The 23,677-nt window shown below is 43.3% G+C and overlaps 1 protein-coding gene and 1 pseudogene across 11 annotated transcripts in view; one reads left to right on the top strand and one right to left on the bottom strand.

Moving 5' to 3' along the window:
* Window positions 1-2,355: 2,355 nt before the first annotated feature.
* Window positions 2,356-3,366, bottom strand: LOC131132336 (radial spoke head protein 3 homolog pseudogene; annotated as a pseudogene).
* A 3,924-nt stretch (window positions 3,367-7,290) lies between these two features.
* Window positions 7,291-23,677, top strand: part of herc1 (HECT and RLD domain containing E3 ubiquitin protein ligase family member 1) — a 58,926-nt gene continuing 42,539 nt past the window's right edge. For 10 of the 11 annotated variants that reach the window (XM_078793386.1, XM_078793383.1, XM_078793389.1 and 7 more), the window contains exons 1-23: window positions 7,291-7,584; window positions 9,689-10,665; window positions 11,379-11,474; window positions 11,954-12,148; window positions 12,394-12,705; window positions 12,797-12,893; window positions 13,538-13,681; window positions 13,767-13,894; window positions 14,939-15,083; window positions 15,417-15,588; window positions 15,665-15,799; window positions 16,622-16,787; window positions 16,973-17,098; window positions 18,190-18,411; window positions 18,896-19,048; window positions 20,015-20,147; window positions 20,302-20,493; window positions 20,598-20,822; window positions 20,935-21,108; window positions 21,186-21,300; window positions 21,386-21,506; window positions 21,654-21,825; window positions 22,946-23,288. In XM_078793386.1, the coding sequence (XP_078649512.1) occupies window positions 9,715-10,665; window positions 11,379-11,474; window positions 11,954-12,148; window positions 12,394-12,705; window positions 12,797-12,893; window positions 13,538-13,681; window positions 13,767-13,894; window positions 14,939-15,083; window positions 15,417-15,588; window positions 15,665-15,799; window positions 16,622-16,787; window positions 16,973-17,098; window positions 18,190-18,411; window positions 18,896-19,048; window positions 20,015-20,147; window positions 20,302-20,493; window positions 20,598-20,822; window positions 20,935-21,108; window positions 21,186-21,300; window positions 21,386-21,506; window positions 21,654-21,825; window positions 22,946-23,288 (4,517 nt within the window). In that variant the 5' untranslated portion in view covers window positions 7,291-7,584; window positions 9,689-9,714. The remainder of the gene's footprint in view (window positions 7,585-9,688; window positions 10,666-11,378; window positions 11,475-11,953; window positions 12,149-12,393; window positions 12,706-12,796; window positions 12,894-13,537; window positions 13,682-13,766; window positions 13,895-14,938; window positions 15,084-15,416; window positions 15,589-15,664; window positions 15,800-16,621; window positions 16,788-16,972; window positions 17,099-18,189; window positions 18,412-18,895; window positions 19,049-20,014; window positions 20,148-20,301; window positions 20,494-20,597; window positions 20,823-20,934; window positions 21,109-21,185; window positions 21,301-21,385; window positions 21,507-21,653; window positions 21,826-22,945; window positions 23,289-23,677) is intronic. The other variant, XM_078793384.1, reaches the window with a different exon arrangement.

The raw sequence follows: 23,677 nt of genomic DNA, 5'->3' as shown, positions 1-23,677 counted from the left end.
AAAACAAAACATGTGCCATAAATACGTTGTTGGACGTATAACACCGGAAGTTATAAATAAACAGTACAGTGGCGAAGTTGCCAATCCGTATAGCGCTTTAATGTCTTTGTTATGACGCCGATGTTGGCCGAGTGTTTCCGAGCGGGGCGGACACACCGGAAGCTCTGACGATCAGGCAGAACCGGTGAATATATTTTTATTTATTCAAGTTAAAAACAAAAAAAACGATATGGATATGATATGGAAGGGTTGCCAGGTATAGTAGAGAGTGTAATAACAACTTTATTTCCTACATAAGTCATTTTTTTGGCAGGTGGGCGGATCGATTCAAATATAGTATCAGTCAATATTATAGTGATGATATCGATGTTTTTTTCGTCCTTTTTCTGTTTATTTTATTCTGTTTATATATTTCTGGTAATATTACATGTTCAATTTTGTTGTATAATCATTAATTAAAGCCAAACTCATTATCAGCATCGTATCGACACTTTGGTTGCAGTATTGCCCACCCCAATCTCGAGTTATTTGTCGCAAACTGGCGCCCTCTTGTGGTGGGGACGTTTATTGTGTTTCTTTGTGCTTTTTATACTGTTATGTAGGTGTGTACGTTTTCTTCATTTAGGTTTATTTACGACTGGAGAATAGAGTTTGGCATGCATTTAATAATTTTGTCACAAATGTGAATTTGTAAAAATGTCAAGAATTGACATTGTTGTACTGTGAGGTTGAAATGGGAGCAAAATAGAAGTAAAAATAAAAGTGAAATAGGCTGAAAGCAGTGTTTCTACATAAAAATATATAAACAAGAATGTAGATGATAGAATTACAGTATTTATATAATACAATTACGCGTCACACCTCAAATTTGCAGCTTCCTTCTATCACGTTTAAAAAAAAATACATTTAATAAGTCATGCGGTTTCATATTTGAATCCGGCATATTATTTGTCAACAAAGTTTGCATTTTGCAAGCATGAAAATGGCTAAATGACATAAAATAAGGCATTCAGAAGACGCATTCAAAGACGTGATGATACGTAGTATTCCACACCGCTCACAAGGTGTCAGTAATGTTACTGTTTTATTTGGAGAGACACACAAGCACCAGATTCCATCACTGGAAATATGTCTTACTTCGTCTTCATATTTCTACTACTGGGCTGCATGGATGTCGAGTGGTTAGTGCGCAGGGCTCACAGCTAGGAGACCCGAGTTCAATTCCACCCTCGGCCATCTCTGTGTGGAGTTTGCATGTTCTCCCCGTGCATGCGTGGGTTTTCTCCGGGTACTATGGTTTCCTCCCACATTCCAAAAACATGCTAGGTTAATTAGCTACTCCTGTTATGTCCACTTTTTTTGGATAATTTGTAGCATCAATGTGACTATAGGGGTGTTATTTCATGCCTTCAGGTCTCTAATAATGTTCAGGTTTAACTATGAAAATATTCTATTCATAAATAAGGAATCATACTAACTCGCAATGGTGGAACGTGGTTAGCGCGCAGGCCACATAGCTAGGAGACCCGGGTTTGATTCCCCGCTCGGGCATCTCTGTGTGGAGTTTGCATGTTTTCAACCTTCTAAACTATTACTTTAAACATTATTAGAGCCCTCTTGACATAAAATAACACCCCTATAGTCACCTTTACGCTTATATTACCCAATATAGTAGACATAGTAAGACAAAATATGACTATAAATAAGACTTCATGTCGGGCTGCAATGCACAGACCACACAGCAACGAGACCCGGGTTCAATTCCACCCTCGGCCATCTTTGTGTGGAGTTTGCGTGTTCTCCCAGTGCATGCGTGGGTTTTCTCCGGGTACTCGGGTTTCCTCCCACATTCCAAAAACATGCTAGGCTAATTAGCGACTCTAAATTGTCCATTTTTCTTTCAATAAAATACAGTTTTAAAAAGGGCATATTTTGGACATAGTTGCAAATGGTGATTAATCAGGATTAATTCATTTGAGAACTGATTAATCGCACAATACACCATTTTCAAAATATTAACTTCATACAAAGTGGAAAGCAGTGAAGTCTGCGCGCTAACCATACTTCCACCATGTAGGCTTCACAGATAAGAGACTCAGGTTTGATTCCCCACTTGGGCATCTCAGTGTGGAGTTTGCATGTTTATACCCGGTTTCCTCCGGGTACTCCGGTTTCCTCCCACATTCCAAAAACATGCTAGGTTAATTAGCGACTATTCAAATTGTCCATAGGTATGAATGTGAGTGTGAATGGTTGTTTGTCTATATGTGCCCTGTGATTGGCTGATAAACAAGGCATTATTTCATGTTATTGTTATATTTGAGATTTGGTGTTAAAAAAACAGATTCATAGAATCTATGCAGTTTTCAAGGGTCCGCTCTGGTCCATCTGTCCAATTTGAGCCTCTCCATGCAGGTCGCCAAAGAACTCTCGCTTCTTCACGGCGATATCGTGGATGATGTTGTCCAGCAACAGCCTGGCTGAGTTCCTCTTCTCCAGAGTGTTGTTAACCTCGGCCATCAGCCACTGGAAGAAGTTGGTCTCGATGTCTCGCTCCACGGGGTCGTAGAAGTACCCGTGTCTCCTCAGCGAGGCAAAAACCGCAGGGAAAAGTTTGGACAAGAACTGCTGGGCACAAGCCCGGGCGGCGATCATCTCTGCCGTCTCTTTTTCTTTCCTCACAGTTTCTCTCTGCTGGGCTATCCGGCATTCCTTCTCCTCGGTGCGCCGGCGTTCCTGCTCCTGGAGGCGCTGCAGCTCTGCCAGCTCGGCATTTCTCAGCTGCTCAAAGGCCCTCTGCTGGGCCCTCAAGCAGGCCAGTTCCTCCTCCTCCAAGACCTCCAGGAGAGACTGCTCAATGGTCTTCCCGACTAGGACCTCCAAGACGGGCTGCACTTCCCTGTCAAAGTCAAACAAATCGCCCTCCTCGATTTGCGTAGCGACATCATCGCCGGATTTGGCCGGGATGAAGAGCGGACTCGCGGGTCTGTCCAGAAAACTGTCGGTTTGGGAGTCGATGTCTTTAGTCACCAGAATGAGACTCAGCTCCTCCAGGTAAGACTCGGTTTGCACGTCCACGTGTTTCCTACCAAACACGGTGTCGCCGGTCTTGAACCGCATGCGGTCCCTGGACCTCATGACGTCCATGGATCTCCGGCGGAATCCATGCTGTTGCTGGATGTCGGCAGCCTGGGCCGCTGCCTTGGGCGGCAGCACGTGTTGGCCCCGGCTGCCGCCCCTGATGACGCGCCGGTCGTACATGATGTTCCCGTACTGGGGTTGCTCTGTGGGTGACCCGCCATGTTTGGATCGACTCTCAACGGGTCTGGGTCGACTGGAGAACACGTAAGTTCCGTTTTTGGACATCTTGCAGTCAAAATAATCAAATGTGATATTTATAATTGGGCGTTTTCTGTATACATCCGAGAAGCATGTATACATGGGACACGTGTTGTGACGTCATACGTCTTTGTGACGTATTGTTGCCGCGCTCGTTTCAAGCCGTACGTGAGACTACGCCCCCCCCCCCAAAAAAAAGGCTGCGTTGTTGTGACGACCGCGGAGATGACTGAAAAGCAGAGAAAATGATCTAAATATTAATTAGAATTAGCTCAGCTTCGATATAATTAAATGAAAACAATTAAAACATTCAGATGGTTTTCACGCTTCATAATCGGATCCCAGATCAGCTTGGTTGAGACGGGAGGTGGGCGGATCCATACAAATAATAATGTCGATATCAATGCTGGAATCGGTATAGTGTCGATACCAACACAGAGAGATGGATATTTTTCAGTTTTCATTGTTTATTTCCGGTGTTCCCCATGTTGTTACATTGTCAACAAAGTTATGGAATAAGTTCTTGGAATGACAGCCAAGAATAGTTTTTGCTTTTTTTGACTTATTTTGCACTATTGACTTTATTTTGCTCAAGTAAACGCATGCACTAAACAGTAACGGCATTTAAAATAACAGCTTGGAACTAGTTAACATTTATCAAGCAGTAATTCCATTACAAATTATTACTTTTGGGGGGAAAGTAGTCGTTTTTTTTAAAAAGTAATTTGGCCAAAACATAATGGAAGCCCGTTTCCGCGACTGAAAAAACAAATATCCCAATGGTAAGTCGAAATAATGAGATAAAAAGTTGAAATTCTGAGATAGAAAGTCGAAAGTATGAGATAAAAAGTGGAAATAAGATAAAAAGTCAAAATATGAGATAAAAAGTCAAAATTATGAGATAAAAAGTCAAAATTACAAGGTTAAAAAGTCAAAATAACGAGATAAATAGTCAAATTTACAATATAAAAAGTTATAATAATGAGATAAAAAGTGGAAATAATGTGATAAGTCAAAATTACGAGATAAAAAGTCGAAATAACAAGATAAAAGTTGAAATTATGAGATAAAAAGTCCAAATTATGAGATAAAAAGTCGAAATAATGAGATAAATAGTAACATTTACGACATAAAAAGTCATAATAATGAGATAAAAAGTGGAAATAATGCGATGAGTGGAAATAACGAGATAAAAAGTGGAAATAACAAGATAAAAAGTCAAAATACGAGATAAAAAGTCAAAATTATGTGATAAAAAGTCAAAATTATGAGATAAAAAGTCAAAATTACAAGGTTAAAAAGTTGAAATAACGAGATAAATAGTCAAATTTACAACATAAAAATTTATAATAATGAGATAAAATTGGAAATAATGTGATAAGTCAAAATTACGAGATAAAAAGTCGAAATAACGAGATAGAAAGTCGAAATAACAAGATAAAAGTTGAAATTATGAGATAAAAAGTCCAAATTATGAGATAAAAAGTGGAAATAATGTGATAAGTTTTTTTTTCAGTGGCGAAAACGGACTTCCATAAAAACAATTGTAATGTTTTCTTTATATTGTTATACATTTACTTGTATTGGTGCTATTATTAGAGTCCTGTAGACATGAAATAACACCCCTATAGTCACCTTTACACTCCTATTCTTACCTCCTACATTGCGCAACTCTTAAGCACAAACTGCAGGTTCACTGCAAGGACATAAGACACACATAAGCCACTGTTTTAAGCATAGCATGCTACCAAGCTAACTAGTTAGCCTTCTTCTAAACAAAGTGTTTCAAATGGAGTGGGGAGGAAGGGCAAAGTAAGAAACCCAAAAGTAGGCCATAGTCAAACTGATTTTCAAAGAAAATGATAATAAAAAGTGTAATAACGGTCTCAAACCACGGTCGCGTGTGTCTTATTCCCAGTCAGCCATTTTGAATGAAGTTTGGCTCCGATGGCAATGTGGTCTGGCTGGAATCTTAAGTCTGGTATTTGACATGGACCAGCACTCCTGATTCTACAGGCCCTGGCCAGATTACAATAGATGAACATGGCAACACATCAAGGCTGAAATCTGATTAGACAAAGCAAATGGAACATACATTCATCCAATTTCATGGAACAAATACGACAAATCAATTCAAACAGCAGCAAAAATGGAGGACTGAAAAGAAGGAAAAGTAGTGTGATGTATGGCTAATGGCTCCGAGTCACGGTCATCTATCTAATATCATAAAGGAAGTATGATCAACTCCGAGGAATTTCTTGCAATTTGGTGTACGACACAGATGCGTCACATGTCGGTACACATTATTTTCATACACAGTCTGCAACAATCTGGCCTCTTGATGGCTAAAGCTAAGAAGCTTTCTCTTGTAGAACTTGGTAAGACAAGATAAGTCATTCCACATTTTTGTAGAATTTTGGGGGGTGGGGGTGTGGTAAAAAAAAGGCAATTTTTCATTCGGTTTTAAAATTTTGATCAGGTCTGTAATCAGAATCATCAACTAACATACAATATAATTCATTTTTTACGGCAGTGATCGGACAAATTTCAGGTAAAAATGGCTAACGCTTGCCCTGTTCTTTACACTGTCCGCTTGTGTCGAGTTGTGTCAGTATTTTGTTGCGCAAACCCTTCTCCCGGCTCGATGTTGACATCCCTCCTCTGATTTCGGATCGGCATTTGCAATAAAATGAGTAGTAATTAGATTCAGCTCTACTCACGATCATGATCCAGGTTCAAGTCTTAAACAATGCACAACAATGAGCCAATTCAAGAAACAATACAAGCAGATGTTTGCTAAATACAAGGATGAAAAGCAGGGGTCTCAAACACGCAGCCCGCGCGGGCCGCAAGTTTGAGACCCGTGGTTTAAAGCTAAAGTGAAATCAGCTCCAGCCCGTCGATTTCGGCTCGGGTAGGAGCGCAATGCAATTGCGGGTTATCATGTAGTACGCTGTAGTGCAGGCGTCTCAAACATGTGGCCCGCAGGACACTAGTTTGAGGCCCCCGCCTTGATATGAAAGTTTAATTTTTGTTAGTTTTTTTTAAAGTTTAAAATTTAAAAAAAATCAAGGAGGGGGCCTCAAACTAGCATCCTGTGGGCCGCATTTGGCTCGCGGGCCGCAAGTTTGAGACCCGTGGTTTAAAGCTAAAGTGAAATCAGCTCCAGCCCGTCGATTTCAGCTCGGGTAGGAGCGCAATGCAATTGCGGGTTATCATGTAGTACGCTGTAGTGCAGGCGTCTCAAACACGCGGCCCGCGGGCCAAATGTGGCCCGCAGGACACTTGATATGAAAGTTTAATGTTAGTGCGGCCCGTGCAAGTTTGATATGGATGCTGTATGGTATCATGTACCCAGAAAAAAATATTACATTTGATTAATGTTCATGTTAAAGGTTAAATAACTGTTAATAGTTATCCTCCCTATCCGTGTGGAAGTGGTAAGTTTTTGGTTTTTTTAAAGTTTAAAGGAAATAACTTGAAGGCTACCGTTTAGGTGGCTAGCTCTCTAGTTTGCGAGTTAGCATGTGTCTCAAGACCCTGCAGTTGCGCAATATGTTGTAAATAAAAAGAGTATAAATGTGACTATAGTCGTGTTTTGTCATGTCTACAGGGCTCTAATAATGCTTTGTTCATTTTAATATGAAAAAAAGCATTTGTCTACCCACCAATTATAAGTGGTTAAATAAAAGATTAAAAATATATAGAAATGTAATAAGCAATAAATATTTTTTGGCCGTTTTCCCCTCAAATCCCACTTCACAATACGTCACAATGGTATCGATTCGATACCGATACTTATTACAATTGGTGTCGACTGTATCGATGTTTGTATCTCTCCGCCAGACCCTTATATGGCTTTTTATGAATGATAGAAGGGTAACACACACACGTTATCACACACACATGGGCCAAGCTGATAAAGAGTGAAAGGGGAGGGGGGGGGCATGTGTCTACGTCACAACCCAGGGCCGGGCCGAGTGCTGGGGCTCAGTAGGGCTGAACGGTCTGCTCCACACGCTCACTGCAGTGGAAGGGACGCGGTTGGAGGGATGGACGTCCACGCACGGCCCTCTCTCCTTTCACAGAAGCCTTATTAAAAAAAAAAAATGTGGATCTCGGCTGAACTCTTCGTATCGACACAATGACGCAGTGTGACTTTCTGGTGTAAAAAAACAAAAACAAAAAACAAAACAAAACAAAAAAAAAAAACGAGGAGGAGGAGGCCTTTGACAGTTGCTGGCGGTAAGTGAGCTTCTATCCACGCTAACGTCTGCAAAGCGTAGCCATGCCAGCTAACCATGATATGATACAGCAGAAAGCACGACTCATATATGGTGGTTGGACTTTATCGGCGCATTTTTTTTTTTTAATTTTTTTTGCTGACAACTTGTCTTTGCGTCATACCTGCACATAAGGGTGTTGGCTACCTCAGCTCGATGAGGCGTTTTTTGATCTGCTAGCTTAGTGACGTAAGGGCACTTAGCTTACGCTAGCAAACGTAAACAGTAGCATGAGTTGACAGTCGGCTTCCTGGCATTCTTCACACAAAACGTGTCACTTTTGTCACAATAAGTAGACACCAGTGCATAAATACTGTTGACGTGTCCCGTCGTGATTTAGACAGCTGTTTGTAATGTAATAAAACATGTTAAGCATACAACCAAGCACAGCGGCAACACTGCTAGCTATTACGTATTTTAGCTAGCTATTACGTACTTTAATAACGTCAGCCGTGAGCTAACAACCTTAGAAGCCAAACTAGTGTTAGCACTAGCATGTCCCATTGCTGCTGAGTTTACTGACCACTTGTTTTGCTGCGTGAATAACACTTTTTGAACTAATGCCTAAACTGTAGAAAACTGGCATAGGATGGAACCTTTTGTGTGAGTGTCAACACAGCCAATCACTCACCTATAGATCATGTGGAGTACATAACAAAGGTATTATAAAGAGGTAAAACAATACAATGCAATGTTTTTCCACTGTCCGTGTTTCCTTAGTTTACAAAGAGATAAAATTATACTTTGGCGACCAATGCATGACATCAAACCGCCCCACAAATTCAGTTCACAACAAATAACATTTGAGCAGCTGATTGCTAAAAAAAAAAATTTTGGACTAAGTACTCCTGTCATTTTGTGGATCTTTGGCATAATTCTTAAAAATACAGGTGCTCCTTGATGCACGGTGTTCCGTGTTATGACAGACACGTTCCCAGAAGAGAAATAAAAACTTAATTTGGTCTTTAAACATGAGACTCGCTCGATAACTGGGTACATAGCGTGTAAAATTCGTGCTTCGCGCATCACAAGAATGCCATGTGTGCCTCGTGCTGGGCGGATGAACACAGTAGCCACGTTTACATGAGGAGTTTTTCCTCTTTCCAAATGGAATCTTTCCGAATGACCTTTCCGAAAGCAATGGTATACATGGAAAAGGAATATTCCAATGGCGTGTCTACATGCGCCGCTATAATCAACCAGAATAGTCAATGGGGCATGCCCAGTAAAACGTAAACATCAACATCACTTGATACCGATCTTTCTCTAGTTGGAATAACTCCGTATTGCCAGATTTTCCTTCGTCCAGTCTTGAAATTTAGACTGAATCAAAAACAAACTTTCCTTAGCAGTCCAGTGCCGATTGCTGGCCTCCATTTTTTAAAATGGAAGAACGTCTGGAGCTGCGTGTTACGTCATATCTCAGCATTGGCTGAAAGAACGCACTCGGGAACAGGAAAAGATAAAGTTCTTAAATCTTGCTAATATTTTATAATTAAGCTCGCCACATGTTTTATATAGATATGTATTTTCTTTTTGAATAATAGTGGACTTGTGAATGGCGTATAGAAGGGTTTAGATTCTGTTCCACAGATGGCGCTAATGCACACCAAAGCTGCTTGCCAACCGCCAATAAACAACAGAAGAAGAAAAACACCAGGAAGAAGAACGCAGTCTGACAACTTTCCGTTTGAGCGGGTACAAGATACCTCAATCGGATTGGCAAAAGGAATATTCCACCCCTGGGAATCCTATTATATATTCATTCGGGTTGGGAATGAGGTGTATACAAAGGTTACATTCTTTCCCTTTCAGCAAATAACCTGAATGGAATTGGAATATTTGGGTCCATGTATACGTGGCTAGTGTGTGCCTGCTCAGCTGCACTTTTGAAGTCTAATGAAGTTTTGAAGTCTAATGCAGCGATGGCGTTTTTAATCTGACAAATCTTAAGTAAGTTTAATCAATTGTAGAATTATTACAGCTTCTGCTTGGATTGCCTGGACTGCGGCAGCTGTTGAACTCCGAGTATCTCGTGTCTAACTCATCTGTCACTCATTTGTCAGGACTGATGGCTCCAGAGTGACGTACCATGGCGCTAACAATCCCCCCAGTGAAGCTCAAATGGCTGGAGCACCTCAACAGCTCATGGATCACAGAGGACAGCGAGTCCATAGCCACACGAGAAGGTGTTTCCGTGTTGTACTCCAAGCTCCTGGCTAACAAAGAGGTGGTGCTGCTCCCCCAGCAGGTGCTATGTCTCAAGGGCCCCCAGCTGCCAGACTTTGAGCGCGAGTGTCTCTCCAGCGACGAGCAGGAGCACTACTTGGATGCTCTTCTTGGCAGCCAGCTAGCTTTGGCCAAGATGGTGTGCTCCGACTCGCCCTTTGCCGCCGCCCTGCGCAAACGGGTGCTGGTCCTCCAGCGAATCTTTTATGCACTTTCCAACAAGTACCACGACAAGGGGAAAGTGAAGCAGCAGCAGCACTCTCCAGAGAACACCTCGGGCTCGGCGGATCAGCACTGTGTTAGCGAGCGACCCCGCTCCAGCACTGACGCGCTCATTGAGATGGGCGTCCGCACAGGCCTCAGCCTTCTTTTTGCTCTGCTGCGGCAAAGCTGGATGATGCCGCCTCCACCGGGCCCGTGCGGGTCAGCCGGCGCCAACCTAAACTTGTGCAATGATGTCATTCGCACGGCCATTGACGTGGTTAGTTCCCTGCCGCCCCTCTCTCTGGCCAACGAGAGCAAGATCCCACCGATGGGCCTGGACAGTCTGGCGCAGGTCACCACTTTCCTCAAGGGGGTCACCATGCCAAATTCCGGGGCGGATATCTTAGGGCGAAGACTCGCCTCCGAGTTGCTGCTCGGGCTCGCCTCCCAGAGGGGCTCCCTTCGCTACTTGCTGGAATGGATTGAGATGGCGCTGGTGGCATCGGCTGTGGTCAGCACCATGGAGCAGAGCAAGGCACTACAGAGCCAGGAGGGGCTCATCGGCTATGATTGTTTCATGAACATCCTCATGCAGATGAGACGCTCGCTGGTAAGTAAACAAGCTTTGTTTTTGCTCAGTTCGCAAATTTTCCTTTGGCATTTCATTTCAACGTGCCACTGGGCTTCCTGTCAATTGTTTTATTTATTTTGAAATTGATTCACTATTGATTCAAAGTCTAACAGCCGGGCAATTCCGACATCAAACATGCCGGGTTCCCTCTCATCATTGTCAGACTCAGTCTCGTCGTCAGGCGGCTGTTCAGCAATGATGTCAGCTTTTTCGCCAGAGCTCAGGCAACGGTTCTAGCACATACCTTAGCCCGAGCATCCACAATCCGTTCACATATGGCGGCGTAACTCGCCCGGCGCCGTCATCCGTCCATCGCTCTCACGCCGCTTGCAACTTCACTTTGAATGCGGACGCAAGGGACTTGTGGCATTTTCCCTTTCGGCTCAAAATGAAACTTCACTGTTTGCACTGCACCCTTTCTGGTTTCATATTTACTGCATGTTAAATATTTAAGATAATATTTTTTTTTATATTAGTCAAGTGACAACACAACAACAAAAAAATCCAAGCCTACATGGCCCTGTGTGAAAAGAACATCATACCAGCAGTAAAATAAAGCGGTGGTAGTGTGATGGTCTGGGGCTGTTTTGCTGCTTCAGGATCTTGAAGACTTGTTGTGATAAGTTTGGCAAACATGCAACAAAAAAACGCTTCATATAATGAAAAACATTGATTAATCTGATTTATTTCAGGGTTCCTCAGCAGATCGCAGCCAATGGAGGGAACCTACACGGAACCCCGATGGGCTGTGCTCCTTGTATGAGGCAGCACTCTGTCTTTTTGAAGAAGTAAGACTTGTTTTAAGTTGTTTTATGTTGACATTGCACCCTCTTTGTATACATTTTTTTAACCTAAAAAAACTGTACAGAGGGGCTGCACGGAGGTGGAGTGGTTAGCGCACAGACCTCACAGCTCGGAGACCAGGGTTCAATCCCACCCTCGGCCGTCTCTGTGTGGAGTTTGCATGTTTTCCACCGTGCATGCGTGGGTTTTCTCCGGGTACTCCGGTTTCCTCCCACATTCCAAAAACATGCTAGGTTAATTAGCCACTCCAAATTGTCCATAGGTATGAATGTGAGTGTGAATGGTTGTTTGTCTATATGTGCCTTGTGATTGGCTGCATGGCGACCAGTCCAGGGTGCACCCCGCCTCTCGCCCAAAGACAGCTGGGATAGGCTCCAGCACTCCCCACAACCTGGTAGAAGATGAATGAATTAATGAATGTATACAGAGGGCACGCCCATAAATAGTCTCCTTTTTTCCCCAGGTGTGTCGAATGGCGTCAGACTACTCCCGCACCTGCGTCAGTCCCGACAGCATCCAGACGGGCGAAACCCCTGTGGTCTCTGAGACCTGTGAGGTGTACGTGTGGGGAAGTAACAGCAGCCACCAACTCGTGGAAGGGACGCAGGAGAAGATCCTGCAGCCCAAGTTGGCCCCCAGCTTTGCCGATGCCCAGACAGTAAGACACGATGTTGGCGGGTGGGAAGTTTAGTTAGTTAGTTAGGTTGGGAGGGGTTGATATGCGGGTTGGTTCGGAGTCATTAAACTGCCGTTGTGGAGGCAAACGAGCATTTTCGACAGTTGATATCCGCCCCCCCCCACGACCTTCTTGTTTGCGTTGTAGCCTCGTTACCTTTTATAGGAGGACGCGATGGTTACATGATGACAACCAAACCTAGTTAGCATTTCTTCACTCTTCAACAGATTGAGGCAGGCCAGTACTGCACCTTCGTAATCTCTTCCGACGGCTCCGTGCGGGCCTGCGGGAAAGGAAGCTACGGTCGCCTCGGCCTCGGAGACTCCAACAATCAGTCCACACTCAAGAAGCTGACCTTTGAACCTCACCGTGCCATCAAAAAGGTGTCATCCTCAAAGGGGTCAGATGGCCACACGCTGGCCTTCACGACGGAGGGTGAGGTGTTCAGCTGGGGCGATGGCGACTACGGCAAGCTCGGTCACGGGAACAGCTCGACACAGAAATACCCAAAACTTATCCAAGGGCCGTTGCAGGGAAAGGTAGGGTGTGCAAATTAAAGGTGCCACGACATAACGGATAATGTACAGTATTTGTATAATACCATGTGTTTTGTTTGGCCTTTTCTACCAGGTGGTTGTGTGTGTAGCAGCCGGCTACCGACACAGTGCTGCGGTCAGCGAGGAAGGAGAGCTGTACACATGGGGGGAAGGTGACTTCGGAAGACTGGGTAAGTCGTCCACCTTAAGTGCAGTGGAACCCGTTTAATGTCGACGCTGTAACTCAAACCAAAGCTTGCACATTCACTGGTGACATTCGGCATGGATATAAGACAAATGGGCGACAATAAAATGATTTTTTAATTTATGGTAGATTATTGACATCGCTCATTTCATATACTGCATTTCACACTTTTCATAATCTCTCATTCATTGCGGTTAATATGGTTCCAGACTCCGTTATAATAAGTTCATGTCCCCAAAGTAGGATTTCTGATTGGTGCTGGAGCCTATCCCAGCTGTCTTCGGGCGAGAGACGGTGTACACCCTGGCCGGCCAATCCCAGGGCACATATAGACAAACAACCATTCACACTCACATTCATACCTATGGACAATTTGGAGTTGCTAATTAACCTAGCATGTTTTTGGAATGTGGGAGGAAAACCGGAGTACCCGGAGCAAACCCACGCATGCACGGGGAGAACATGCAAACTCCACACAGAGATGCCCGAGGGTGGGATTTAACTCTGGTCTCCTAGCTGTGAAGTCTGCACACTAACCACTCGACCGCCATGCAGCCCACGCATAGATTATAGTCATAATTTCCTTGCATAAGCCGTCCGTCATGTAACAGTCGTGTTTGTGAAATGCAGGTCATGGTGACAGCAACAGCCGAAACATTCCCACTTTGGTCAAAGACATCAGCAACGTGGGAGAAGTGTCATGTGGAAGCTCTCATTCTATCGCGTTGTCAAAAGATGGCCGCACTGTCTGGTCCTTTGGAGGAGGAGACAATGGTTTGTAACCGCTTCACACAATTGTTGGCTAACAGACACTAAACACCGTCGTCATATTTGTATGATTAAATTTGTTGTCCTACAGGCAAACTTGGTCATGGTGATACTAATCGTGTTTACAAGCCAAAAGTAGTGGAAGCCCTACAAGGGATGTTCATCAGAAAAGTGTGTGCCGGAAGCCAGTCTTCTCTTGCCTTAACGTCCACTGGACAGGTAAGTCACACCTAAGTCACACCTAAGTCACAAAGCAATCATTTCGCTTCTCAGTGTATGTGAGTGAAAAATAGCCTACAGCAGGGGTCACAAACTCAATTTACCTGGGGGCCACTGGAGCTAGGGTCTGGGCGAGGCTGGGCATTTATTAAAAACTTTTTCAGTGCTTTGGTTCCGATTTTCTACAATAAAAGCTCTGATAAAACATTCCACTGTTCTCAAATATCTTCATTTTTATTTTTCTGCACAAAATAAGATGAAAAATGAATAAACCAATCAAAAATAAAGAAAGGCAATCAATCGGTAATAAATAAATAAATATAATAACAATAATAAAACGGCAAATAATAAAAACTTAAGAAACCACATATAGTTGGTGGGTAGACAAATGATTTTTTTCATATTAAAATGAACAAAGCATTATTAGAGCCCTGTAGACATGACAAAACACGACTATAGTCACATTTATACTCTTTTTATTTACAACATATTGCGCAACTGCAGGGTCTTGAGACACATGCATACTCGCAAACTAGAGAGCTAGCGACCTAAACGGTAGCCTCCAAGTTAGTTCCTTTAAACTTAAATAGCCAAAAACTTACCACTTCCACACGGATAGGGAGGATAACTATTAACAGTTATTTAACCTTTAACATGAACATTAATCAAAGGTAATAATTTTTTCCTGGGTACATGATACCATACAGCATCCATATCAAACTTGCGCGGGCCATACTAACATTAAACTTTCATATCAAGGCGGGGGCCTCAAACTAGTGTCCTGCGGGCCACGTGTTACAAAATGACTAATTTTGACCCTAGCAGGAATTCTTGGAACCATGAAAATAATGTGCTGTTCTGTGGTCACTACGTCTTTGACCAAACTGACCAATTAAAAGCTATTTTAGGCAGCAGCTGTACCATTACGCCACTGGTACTGGCACATGACAAAGTCCGGTCAAATTACACGGGTGCAACTGTATTGAACAATGTAAAACAGGAATGCTTTAGTGATGTTCTCTCATGTCATGTTTACGTTTATAGGTTTATGCTTGGGGTTGCGGTGCTTGCCTAGGTTGCGGTTCTTCGGAAGCAACAGCACTCAGACCTAAACTCATCGAGGAGCTCGCCACAACCAGGGTGGTGGACATCTCCATCGGGGACAGTCACTGCCTGGCTCTGTCTCATGGTATTTTTTTTTTTTCCATTCGATTTCTTTTAAAAATCCATGTTGATGGTAACAATAAACAGCACCGACTGACAACAGGGTGCCATTATTTGGTCCCCGATGTGTGCTAAATGTTGTTAGTCACTGTGTTGATGTTTGCATTTCACCAACGCAGGACACACAATGGGCTGTCTTGTATTAGCACGAGTTACTGTAAACAAATGAACATTAGCGTGGTCATCATATAAAATTCCACAAACTGCATTATTAGATAATATTACATGTTTAATGTGCACAAATGAGCTCAGTGCAGTACATGAAATTGCATTTTCTCAACCCAACTAATATCTACAGACAATGAAGTATACGCATGGGGGAATAACTCCATGGGCCAGTGTGGGCAGGGCAATTCCACAGGGCCAATCACAAAGCCCAAAAAGGTGGTAGGCTTGGATGGAGTCACTGTACAGCAGATCTCAGCCGGGACGTCCCACAGTCTGGCGTGGACAGCCCTCCCCAGAGACAGGTCAGATTCGTTCTTTTGCCACAGTATCCCGAATTGGTTTGTTTACAATATGAAAAACATTCTTTTTGCTTTTTAGGCAAGTGGTTGCCTGGCACAGACCTTACTGTGTTGACCTGGAGGAAAGTACTTTCTCCCACTTACGCTCTTTTCTCGACCGCTATTGTGATGGCATCAACAGCGAAGTTCCTCCTCTGCCCTTCCCTTCATCCAGGTAAATATGCCTAACTTGATTCTCTTTAAAGATGGCTGCACTTTCCTGTCTTTTATTCTGCCCAATGTATGTTTCTGTCATGTCTCGGTGCATCATCAGTACATGCAAATTTGGATATGAATGTCAATTTGAGATTATTATGCTACTGTATTTCATAAATTCAACGGAGACTAGTTGTGTTATTTTCGAGGTCTAGAGATTTCTGCAAGAGAAAATGTGTGAAGTCTGGAGTGTTTCTCTTTGCGACACTTGCAACACGGCGGTCGAGTGGTTAGCGTGTAGACCTCACAGCTAGGAGAGTTCTATTCCACCCTCGGCCATCACTGTGTGGGTGGAGTTTGCATGTTCTCCCCGAGCATGCGTGGGTTTTCTCCGGGTACTCCGGTTTCCTCCCACATTCCAAGAACATGCCAGGTTAATTGGCCACTCCTATTATGTCCACTTTTTTGGATAATTTGTAGAGTCAATGTGACTATAGGGGTGTTATTTCATGCCTTCAGGTCTCTAATAATGTTTAGGTTTAACTATGAAAATATTCTATTTATAAATAAGGAATCATACTAAATCGCATGGTGTGACGTGGTTAGCGCACAGGCCACACAGCTGGGTGGCCCGGGTTTGATTCCCCACTCGGGCATCTCGGTGTGGAGTTTGCATGTTTATACCCGATTTTCTCCGGGTACTCCGGTTTCCTCCCACATTCCAAAAACATGCTAGGTTAATTAGCGACTCCAAATTGTCTCCTAGCTGTGAGGCCTGCACGCTAACAACTCGAGCGCCGTGCAGCCCAAAATAAAGCTCATACATTGCCTTCATTTTTAGGGAACATCATAACTTCCTTAAGCTGTGCCTTCGGCTTTTGTCCAATCATCTGGCTCTGGCCCTTGCCGGGGGAGTGGCCACAAGTATCTTAGGTCGGCAAGCCAGGCCTCTGAGGAATCTTCTCTTCAGATTGATGGACTCTTCCGTACCAGATGAGATTCAGGAGGTAATGAAACACAACACCACACCCAGCGGACAGCGTCTGATTTTTTGTCATAGTAATGCAGTTGTTGAGTCACACTGAGTCACATTTTACAAAAAGAGCTGAGCAATGAATTATATGCAGCAATCGGTTGAAAATTGGAAGCTTTTGCCAGATCTGGTGACAATGCGTATGTGTGTGTTTTTCAGGCAGTGATTGAGACGCTATCCGTAGGAGCAACCATGCTTCTGCCCCCACTGAGAGAGAGAATGGAGCTTCTTCATTCCTTGCTGCCCCAAGGCCCTGACAGATGGGAGAGTCTGTCCAAAGGACAGGTACCCTATGCATGCCAAGTGTAGAGGTTGCATAAAAGTGTCTATATTATCAATGAGTATATTTGAAAAATATTCAAAACTCATGTCCAATGATACGTTTCAATACCAATGGAAACTACAACCACCATAGACAACTCTCGTCTAGTTCTGTCTAGTCCAGGGGTCTCAAACTCAATTTACTTGGGGGCCACTGGAGCTCAGGTTTGGGTGAGACTGGGCATCAGGTTTTCCAAAAAAAAAAAAAAAATGTTTTTTATTTATTAAAAACAAAATATCTTACTTTTTATTTTTCTAAACAAAATAAGATGAAAAATAAATAAACAAATCAAGAATAAAGAAAATCAATCAATCAGTCATAAATAAATAAATATACTAATAATAATAATAAAACGGCAAATAATAAAAACTTAAGAAACCACATATAGTTGGTGGGTAGACAAATGATTTTTTTCATATTAAAATGAACAAAGCATTATTAGAGCCCTGTAGACATGACAAAACACGACTATAGTCACATTTATACTCTTTTTATTTACAACATATTGCGCAACTGCAGGGTCTTGAGACACATGCTAACTCGCAAACTAGAGAGCTAGTGACCTAAACGGTAGCCTTCAAGTTATTTCCTTTAAACTTAAATAGCCAAAAACCTACCACTTCCACACGGATAGGGAGGATAACTATTAACAGTTAGTTATTTAACCTTTAACATGAACATTAATCAAGCGTAATAATTTTTTCTGGGTACATGATACCATACCATATCAAGGCGGGAGCATCAAACTAGTGTCCTGCGGGCCACATTTGGCCCGCGGGCCTCGTGTTTGAGACCCCTGGTCTAGTCAGACTAGAGCTGAGCTGAGCAGGCTTCATCAATTTATGCTCAAAGACTAGACAGGACACCTCATCAAGTCCTAGTCCAGTCTAGTACTATCATGAATTCATGCTCAAAGACTAGGTAGTTCCAGTTTGGTCGAGTCCTATCTGGTCCTAGTCTGACTAGCTGTAGTCTGTAGAATATCTGACTAGGGCTAGAACAGAGCTAGCTGTCTTAAGCTAAGAAGTCTAAAAGTGTGTGTTTGTCCCCACAGAGAATGCAGCTGGACATCATCCTGACCAGTCTCCAGGACCACACCCATGTAGCTTCCCTCCTGGGATACAGCGTTCCTGCCGATGGCCCGGAGGTGCTTACCTGCGGCCTGGGGTTTACAGCTTCCCCAGATCCCGATTACAGTGCCCCAGCAGGCCACCCCGACACACATCTAGCGGAAATCCTCATGAAGACGCTACTGAGGAATCTTGGTTTTTACACTGTAAGTACTGGACACGGGCTTTGAATGACTGTAACAGAATACAATTAAAATGTGAAAGGGTTTTTACTATGGGAATCTGTTTAATTTGGCCAATTTACTGTATTTTCCGGACTATAAGCCACACTTTTTTTCATAGGTTGGCTGTTCCTGTGACTTATAGTCCAGAGCGACTTATCAATGAAAAAAGTGTTCATGTTACATAAACACTGGACACCTTTCTGTTCATGTTTATTTTTTGTGTAGCTGAATAAGCATTGTGTTAGCATATCTTACACCTATTCAGCCTGTTCTATATAGAACTTGCCTTCTAAGAGGACATAATGTCTGTTTTGGTCAAGTAGTTTGTAAAATAAATTACCTGTAAAAAAAATGTGACTTGTTTTTTTTCCTACCTAATTATGCATTTTTTTGGCCTTGTGTGACTTACACTCCGGAGCGACCCCGTAAATGCTTGCGTTCTGATATGTTATTGTTTCCCATGCAGGATCAGGCTTTTGGTGAGCTGGAGAAAAACAGCGACAAGTTGCAGCAGGGCACGTCCTCTTCCGACAGCAGCCAACCAGCTCACCTCCACCAGCTCCTCTGCTCCCTGCAGAAGCAACTATTAGCCTACTGCCACACTAACAACGTGACTGAGGTAGGGACACCTAACTGCTTTTGGGGATGTGCTGCCTGTTCAGACACAATAGCTCATTTATAGGAAGCCAGGTTGAAAATGTCAATATCAAAAATGATATTAGGATGATTCACAATCGGCTCGCTTGCCCCTTTGAAATGTTACGTAACAATTATTCTCTGACCCCAGCTTCAAAATTTGTTATTAATAGCCGAGAGTTGAGTAGTTTCCCCACAGCACATTGGCGGTCGTGACCGGTAGAGAGGCATTATTTGTCTCTACCCATCGGCTTTTGCTGCACTGTTTCTGCCCTTCTGCTTTGTGAACCCAGCCAATCAGGCGCGAGAAAGCACAGAGACATATTGTTGCATGCGATTTTCAATAGCGATTGTGTCATACATGGAGCACCCACTTGATTTTTATTAAATGGAAGCTACTGACTTTGTGCTGTTGTGAGTATAAATGCCGACACAAACAAGAAGCCTCTTTTTCAATTTGTGGTTTAAATTCCATTGCATGGTCACCTGCACAAATACGGGTAAACCTTTTGTATCCTTCCAGCTGGTCATTGGCAGTCAGAGGTAGTGGTTGGTCAACTTGAGTGTGACATAGACAATATTGTTGCTATCATGCTACAATTTTAATTTTAATTTTAATTTTAATTTTAATTTTAATTTTAATTTTAATTTTAATTTTAATTTTAATTTTAATTTTAATTTTAATTTTAATTTTAATTTTAATTTTAATTTTAATTTTAATTTTATGTTTCTGGAAGCAATAGAAGTAAATGTGCAAGCAGTGGCTATTTTTGGTTTCGGTCATGTCGACAACCGCTTATGTTGACATGAGTCAGAGTGGCATTGACTTAAGCGGGTTCCACATTACTCCACATTTACGGAGTTTCCTGCCTCTCTGATTCCAAGAAGGCGTTTTGTACATCCTTGTTGTGTGTTTGCATTGTGTTTTTATTTATTTATTTTTTTACAGAACTCCAGCAGCGTAGCTCTGCTCCATAAACATTTGCAGCTCCTTCTGCCTCACGCCACAGATATCTTCTCCCGTTCAGCTACTTTGATCAAAGAAAGTTCCTGGAATGGCAGCGTACGCGAGAAGCTACAAGGTGCGGATGAGTTACTACTGTTAAAATACCTTAGTACTGCTGCCTCGTTGGTATCTTCACCAACTAAACTCCTCCATGCCTTAATAGTTTTCCTTTGTAACTCTCAGATTTTCAAGTTTTCTGAAAATGTCCCCAATGTTTCTGTCCTTCCCAGATGTGATCTTTGTGTCAGCGGCAGGCAGCATGCTGTGTCAGATCATCAACTCGTTACTTCTGCTACCCGTGTCTGTGGCGAGGCCTTTGCTAAGCCACCTTCTTGACCTGCTGCCTCCGCTAGACCGACTCAATAGGCTCTTGCCTGCCGCCTCCCCTCTGGAGGACCAGGAGCTGCAGTGGCCTCTTCATGGTACGAAACGTAACGCTGGGTTTGAAGCCATCAATCGCTTCACCCCCATCAACGGTAACGAAACCATTGAATATCATTTCTTGCATTACCGTCTTAACTTCTAGGCACGTCAGACTTTGCCGAGCCGGGTTCTGGAATGTCTCTGCCGCAACCAGCACTGTCCTGGGTGTGGCTCGTTGACTTGGAGAGGACGGTAGCCTTACTGGTGGGACGTTGTCTCGGTGGGATGCTGCAGGGCGCCCCTACCTCTTTGGAGGAGCACGACACCGCTTACTGGCTCAAAACCCCGCTTTTCAGCAATGGCTTGGAGATGGACGTCCCACAGCTCGGTGAAGCAATGTCAAATTTAAAGCTTATTGTTTACTGTCTTTACGAGTTCAATATTAGTTTTGTTTTGTCGGAGATGATGACTTTTTCTTTTTGTGACTTTTCGTGGTTAAGATGCATCCATCAGCTCCTTGCTGGAGGCTGCGCTGTCGGACAATGAAGAACAGAAGCCTTTTGACTGCACAGTTCGCCCTGACTTGAGTGTCCTCGTGGATTTGGCTTTAGGCTCCTCCAAAGAACCTTCCAACAGCCTCTGGATCAGCATGCAAGACTACGCCATCAGCAAAGGTCTGCCTTCAACCAGCTATAGGGTACAGTGACTGTCGCTGCTACATGGGCTCATTATGCTGCGTATTATTTTGCAGACTGGGACAGCGCTTCGCTAAGCAACGAGTCCCTGTTAGATACTGTGTCCAGGTTTGTGTTATCCGCTTTATTGAAGCACACGGGGTTGCTCAAACAAGCGCACGGCGAGGGGAGGTAATGTGTAGCTTTGTACGTTTTTTTTTTTTTTAACGCCAACCCCAACTTAACTTTAATTGGTCAAAACATTTTGTCCTTTTAGAGACCACCCGTCCAAGTCCCTGGCAGAGGTCTATCGTAGTGTTTATATGGTACGAAATCGCCTGCTGGCGTGTAAGAATATGGATTTCATTCAGACGCGATCTTCATCCCGTGAGAGAAGGGTAAGTTACCATTGCATACGCACACATTATGTACACATTATTACTTGTTGTGATCACTCCTCTATAGGGTAAACTGAATTAATCTGAATTAATTCTTTTTTTACGATGTAAATGAAAGTAATATATCATTTGTGCTCATCTGGGAAGATTTCAGACAATCAGGACTCTCTAGACATGGATCCCCAGGAGCATTCATTCACTCGCACCATTGACGAGGAGGCAGAATTGGAAGAAAGAGCCGACCGTGAGAGAGAAGAGGGTCATCAGGAACAAGACGACGAAGAGGAAGACCGAGAGCACGAAGTCATGACGGCTGGAAGTAAGCACTTTGCCCTGTGCAGTTAAATGTCGCCATGCTTTCAGCATGCAAGCGTTAACCACATTCTACTGACGACATTACATAACATTACATTGAATATCATAGATTTACAGTTATTGGCATCACATATTTTAGTGGGAATCATTGGGTTTTCATTTGCCATCAAAAGAATGTACTTTAATTTGATATCCAGAATGGTTTATTTGGGTGGAAAAATTCTACAGCGTACATTTTTTTTTATAAAGGCTTAAAAAAAGCATTAAACATATTTTGATACAAATTTTATGTTTTTATTAGTAGGGGTCTCTTTAGATTTTGCGATATTAAAATATGACGAGATTTCTGTGCTGCCATCAATCGGCCACCGATCGGTATCTGCCGGTTATTAGTGAAAAAGCACTTTGTGAGAGTGATATAAGTTTTGCACCCTGCAAAACCCGCCACAAAAAAGATGTCTCACCAGGATTGGGTGAGCGAGCACTTGGCAGGCTGTGGTGAGTTTGAGGCTCGTGTTGTGATCATCCGTCGGGCAGCGGCTATAAAGCTCCCATCCCAACACCCTGTACTTGCAAGAGTGGACAAAAGGGGGGGTCAGCTGCGCTTCAGAAGGCGGCGGATGTGGCTGGAGGGGCCCAGCAGAGGCGGGCAAACCTGCTTTTCATTCAGATTTTTAGTTAGATTTTTAGAGGTTGACCCTGAGCATTAGTTCAGCACATGGATGAGTCATAGAACAACAACGAACAGAGTGAGCCCTTTTGTCAGTCATATAGTTGCGTTGTCTCTGTGAGGAGGAGGCTGGGCTGCTAGCATACACACACGGCAAAATAGTCGAGCCTCATGAGTTGCGATGCAAAGTAACACAATAGGAGGGAAAAAGATACTTGCAAAGCCAAATTGCCACAGGATGGATTTGTCAATGTTATGTGGCCATGTGGTTGTTAGCATCACGTGGGATTACGTAATCACATTGCTTGTTGAGCACACTAAAATGTGCATGCATATGTAAAATGCTTCATTTCGATTGCGAGTAAACTTGATTGATGCTTCATGTTGCTTGTCCTCTAACCTAGTATTATGTGTGTGTATGTGTGTGTATGTGTGTGCGTGTCGCACAACACAGAAATCTTTCAATGTTTCCTCTCAGCACGGGAGGTAGCTCGCAGTCGGGAACGAGAGAGGGCCACCAGCGCCGGCGTCGCCTCGAGCTCGGTTTCCAGGACCGCAGTTGCAGGAGTCGGTCCAGGAGGAGAGGAGGATGCCATTCTATCTCTAGAGGGCAGAAGGGACAGTGCGGTTCTCCCGGAAGGCCAGGACTTGTACACGGCGGCTTGTAACTCTGTGATCCACCGCTGTGCCCTGCTAATTCTGGGGGTGAGCCCCGTTTTGGGGGAGCTGACGAAGCAAAACCAGGAAGAGGGACAATCCGCTGCTGGAAATCAGGACTGTTTGAGCTTCATGACCAGGTTAGTTTGCGTGGATGGACTAAATAATTTAAAAAAATTATAATAAAAAATTTTATTTATTATTTTTATTTACAACATATTGCGCAACTGCAGGGTCTTGAGACACATGCTAACATCGCAAACTAGAGAGCTAGCGACCTAAACGGTAGCCTTCAAGTTATTTCCTTTCAACTTAAATAGCCAAAAACTTACCACTTCCACACGGATAGGGAGGATAACTATTAACAGTTATTTAACCTTTAACATGATAATAATTTTTTCTGGGTACATGATACCATACAGCATCCGTATCAAACTTGCGCGGGCCGCACTAACATTAAACTTTCATATCAAGGCGGGGGCCTCAAACTAGTGTCCTGCGGGCCACTTTTTTTTTTTGTTTTTGTTTT

This window comes from Doryrhamphus excisus, linkage group LG1 (genome assembly GCF_037039965.1).
Source record: "Doryrhamphus excisus strain RoL-2023G ecotype Guam linkage group LG1, RoL_Dexc_Guam_v1.1, whole genome shotgun sequence".
In the NCBI taxonomy this organism is placed as follows: Eukaryota; Metazoa; Chordata; class Actinopteri; order Syngnathiformes; family Syngnathidae; genus Doryrhamphus; species Doryrhamphus excisus.
The sequence above is the reverse complement of the archived record's forward strand: the minus strand, read 5'-3'. Positions and strand labels throughout refer to the sequence as shown.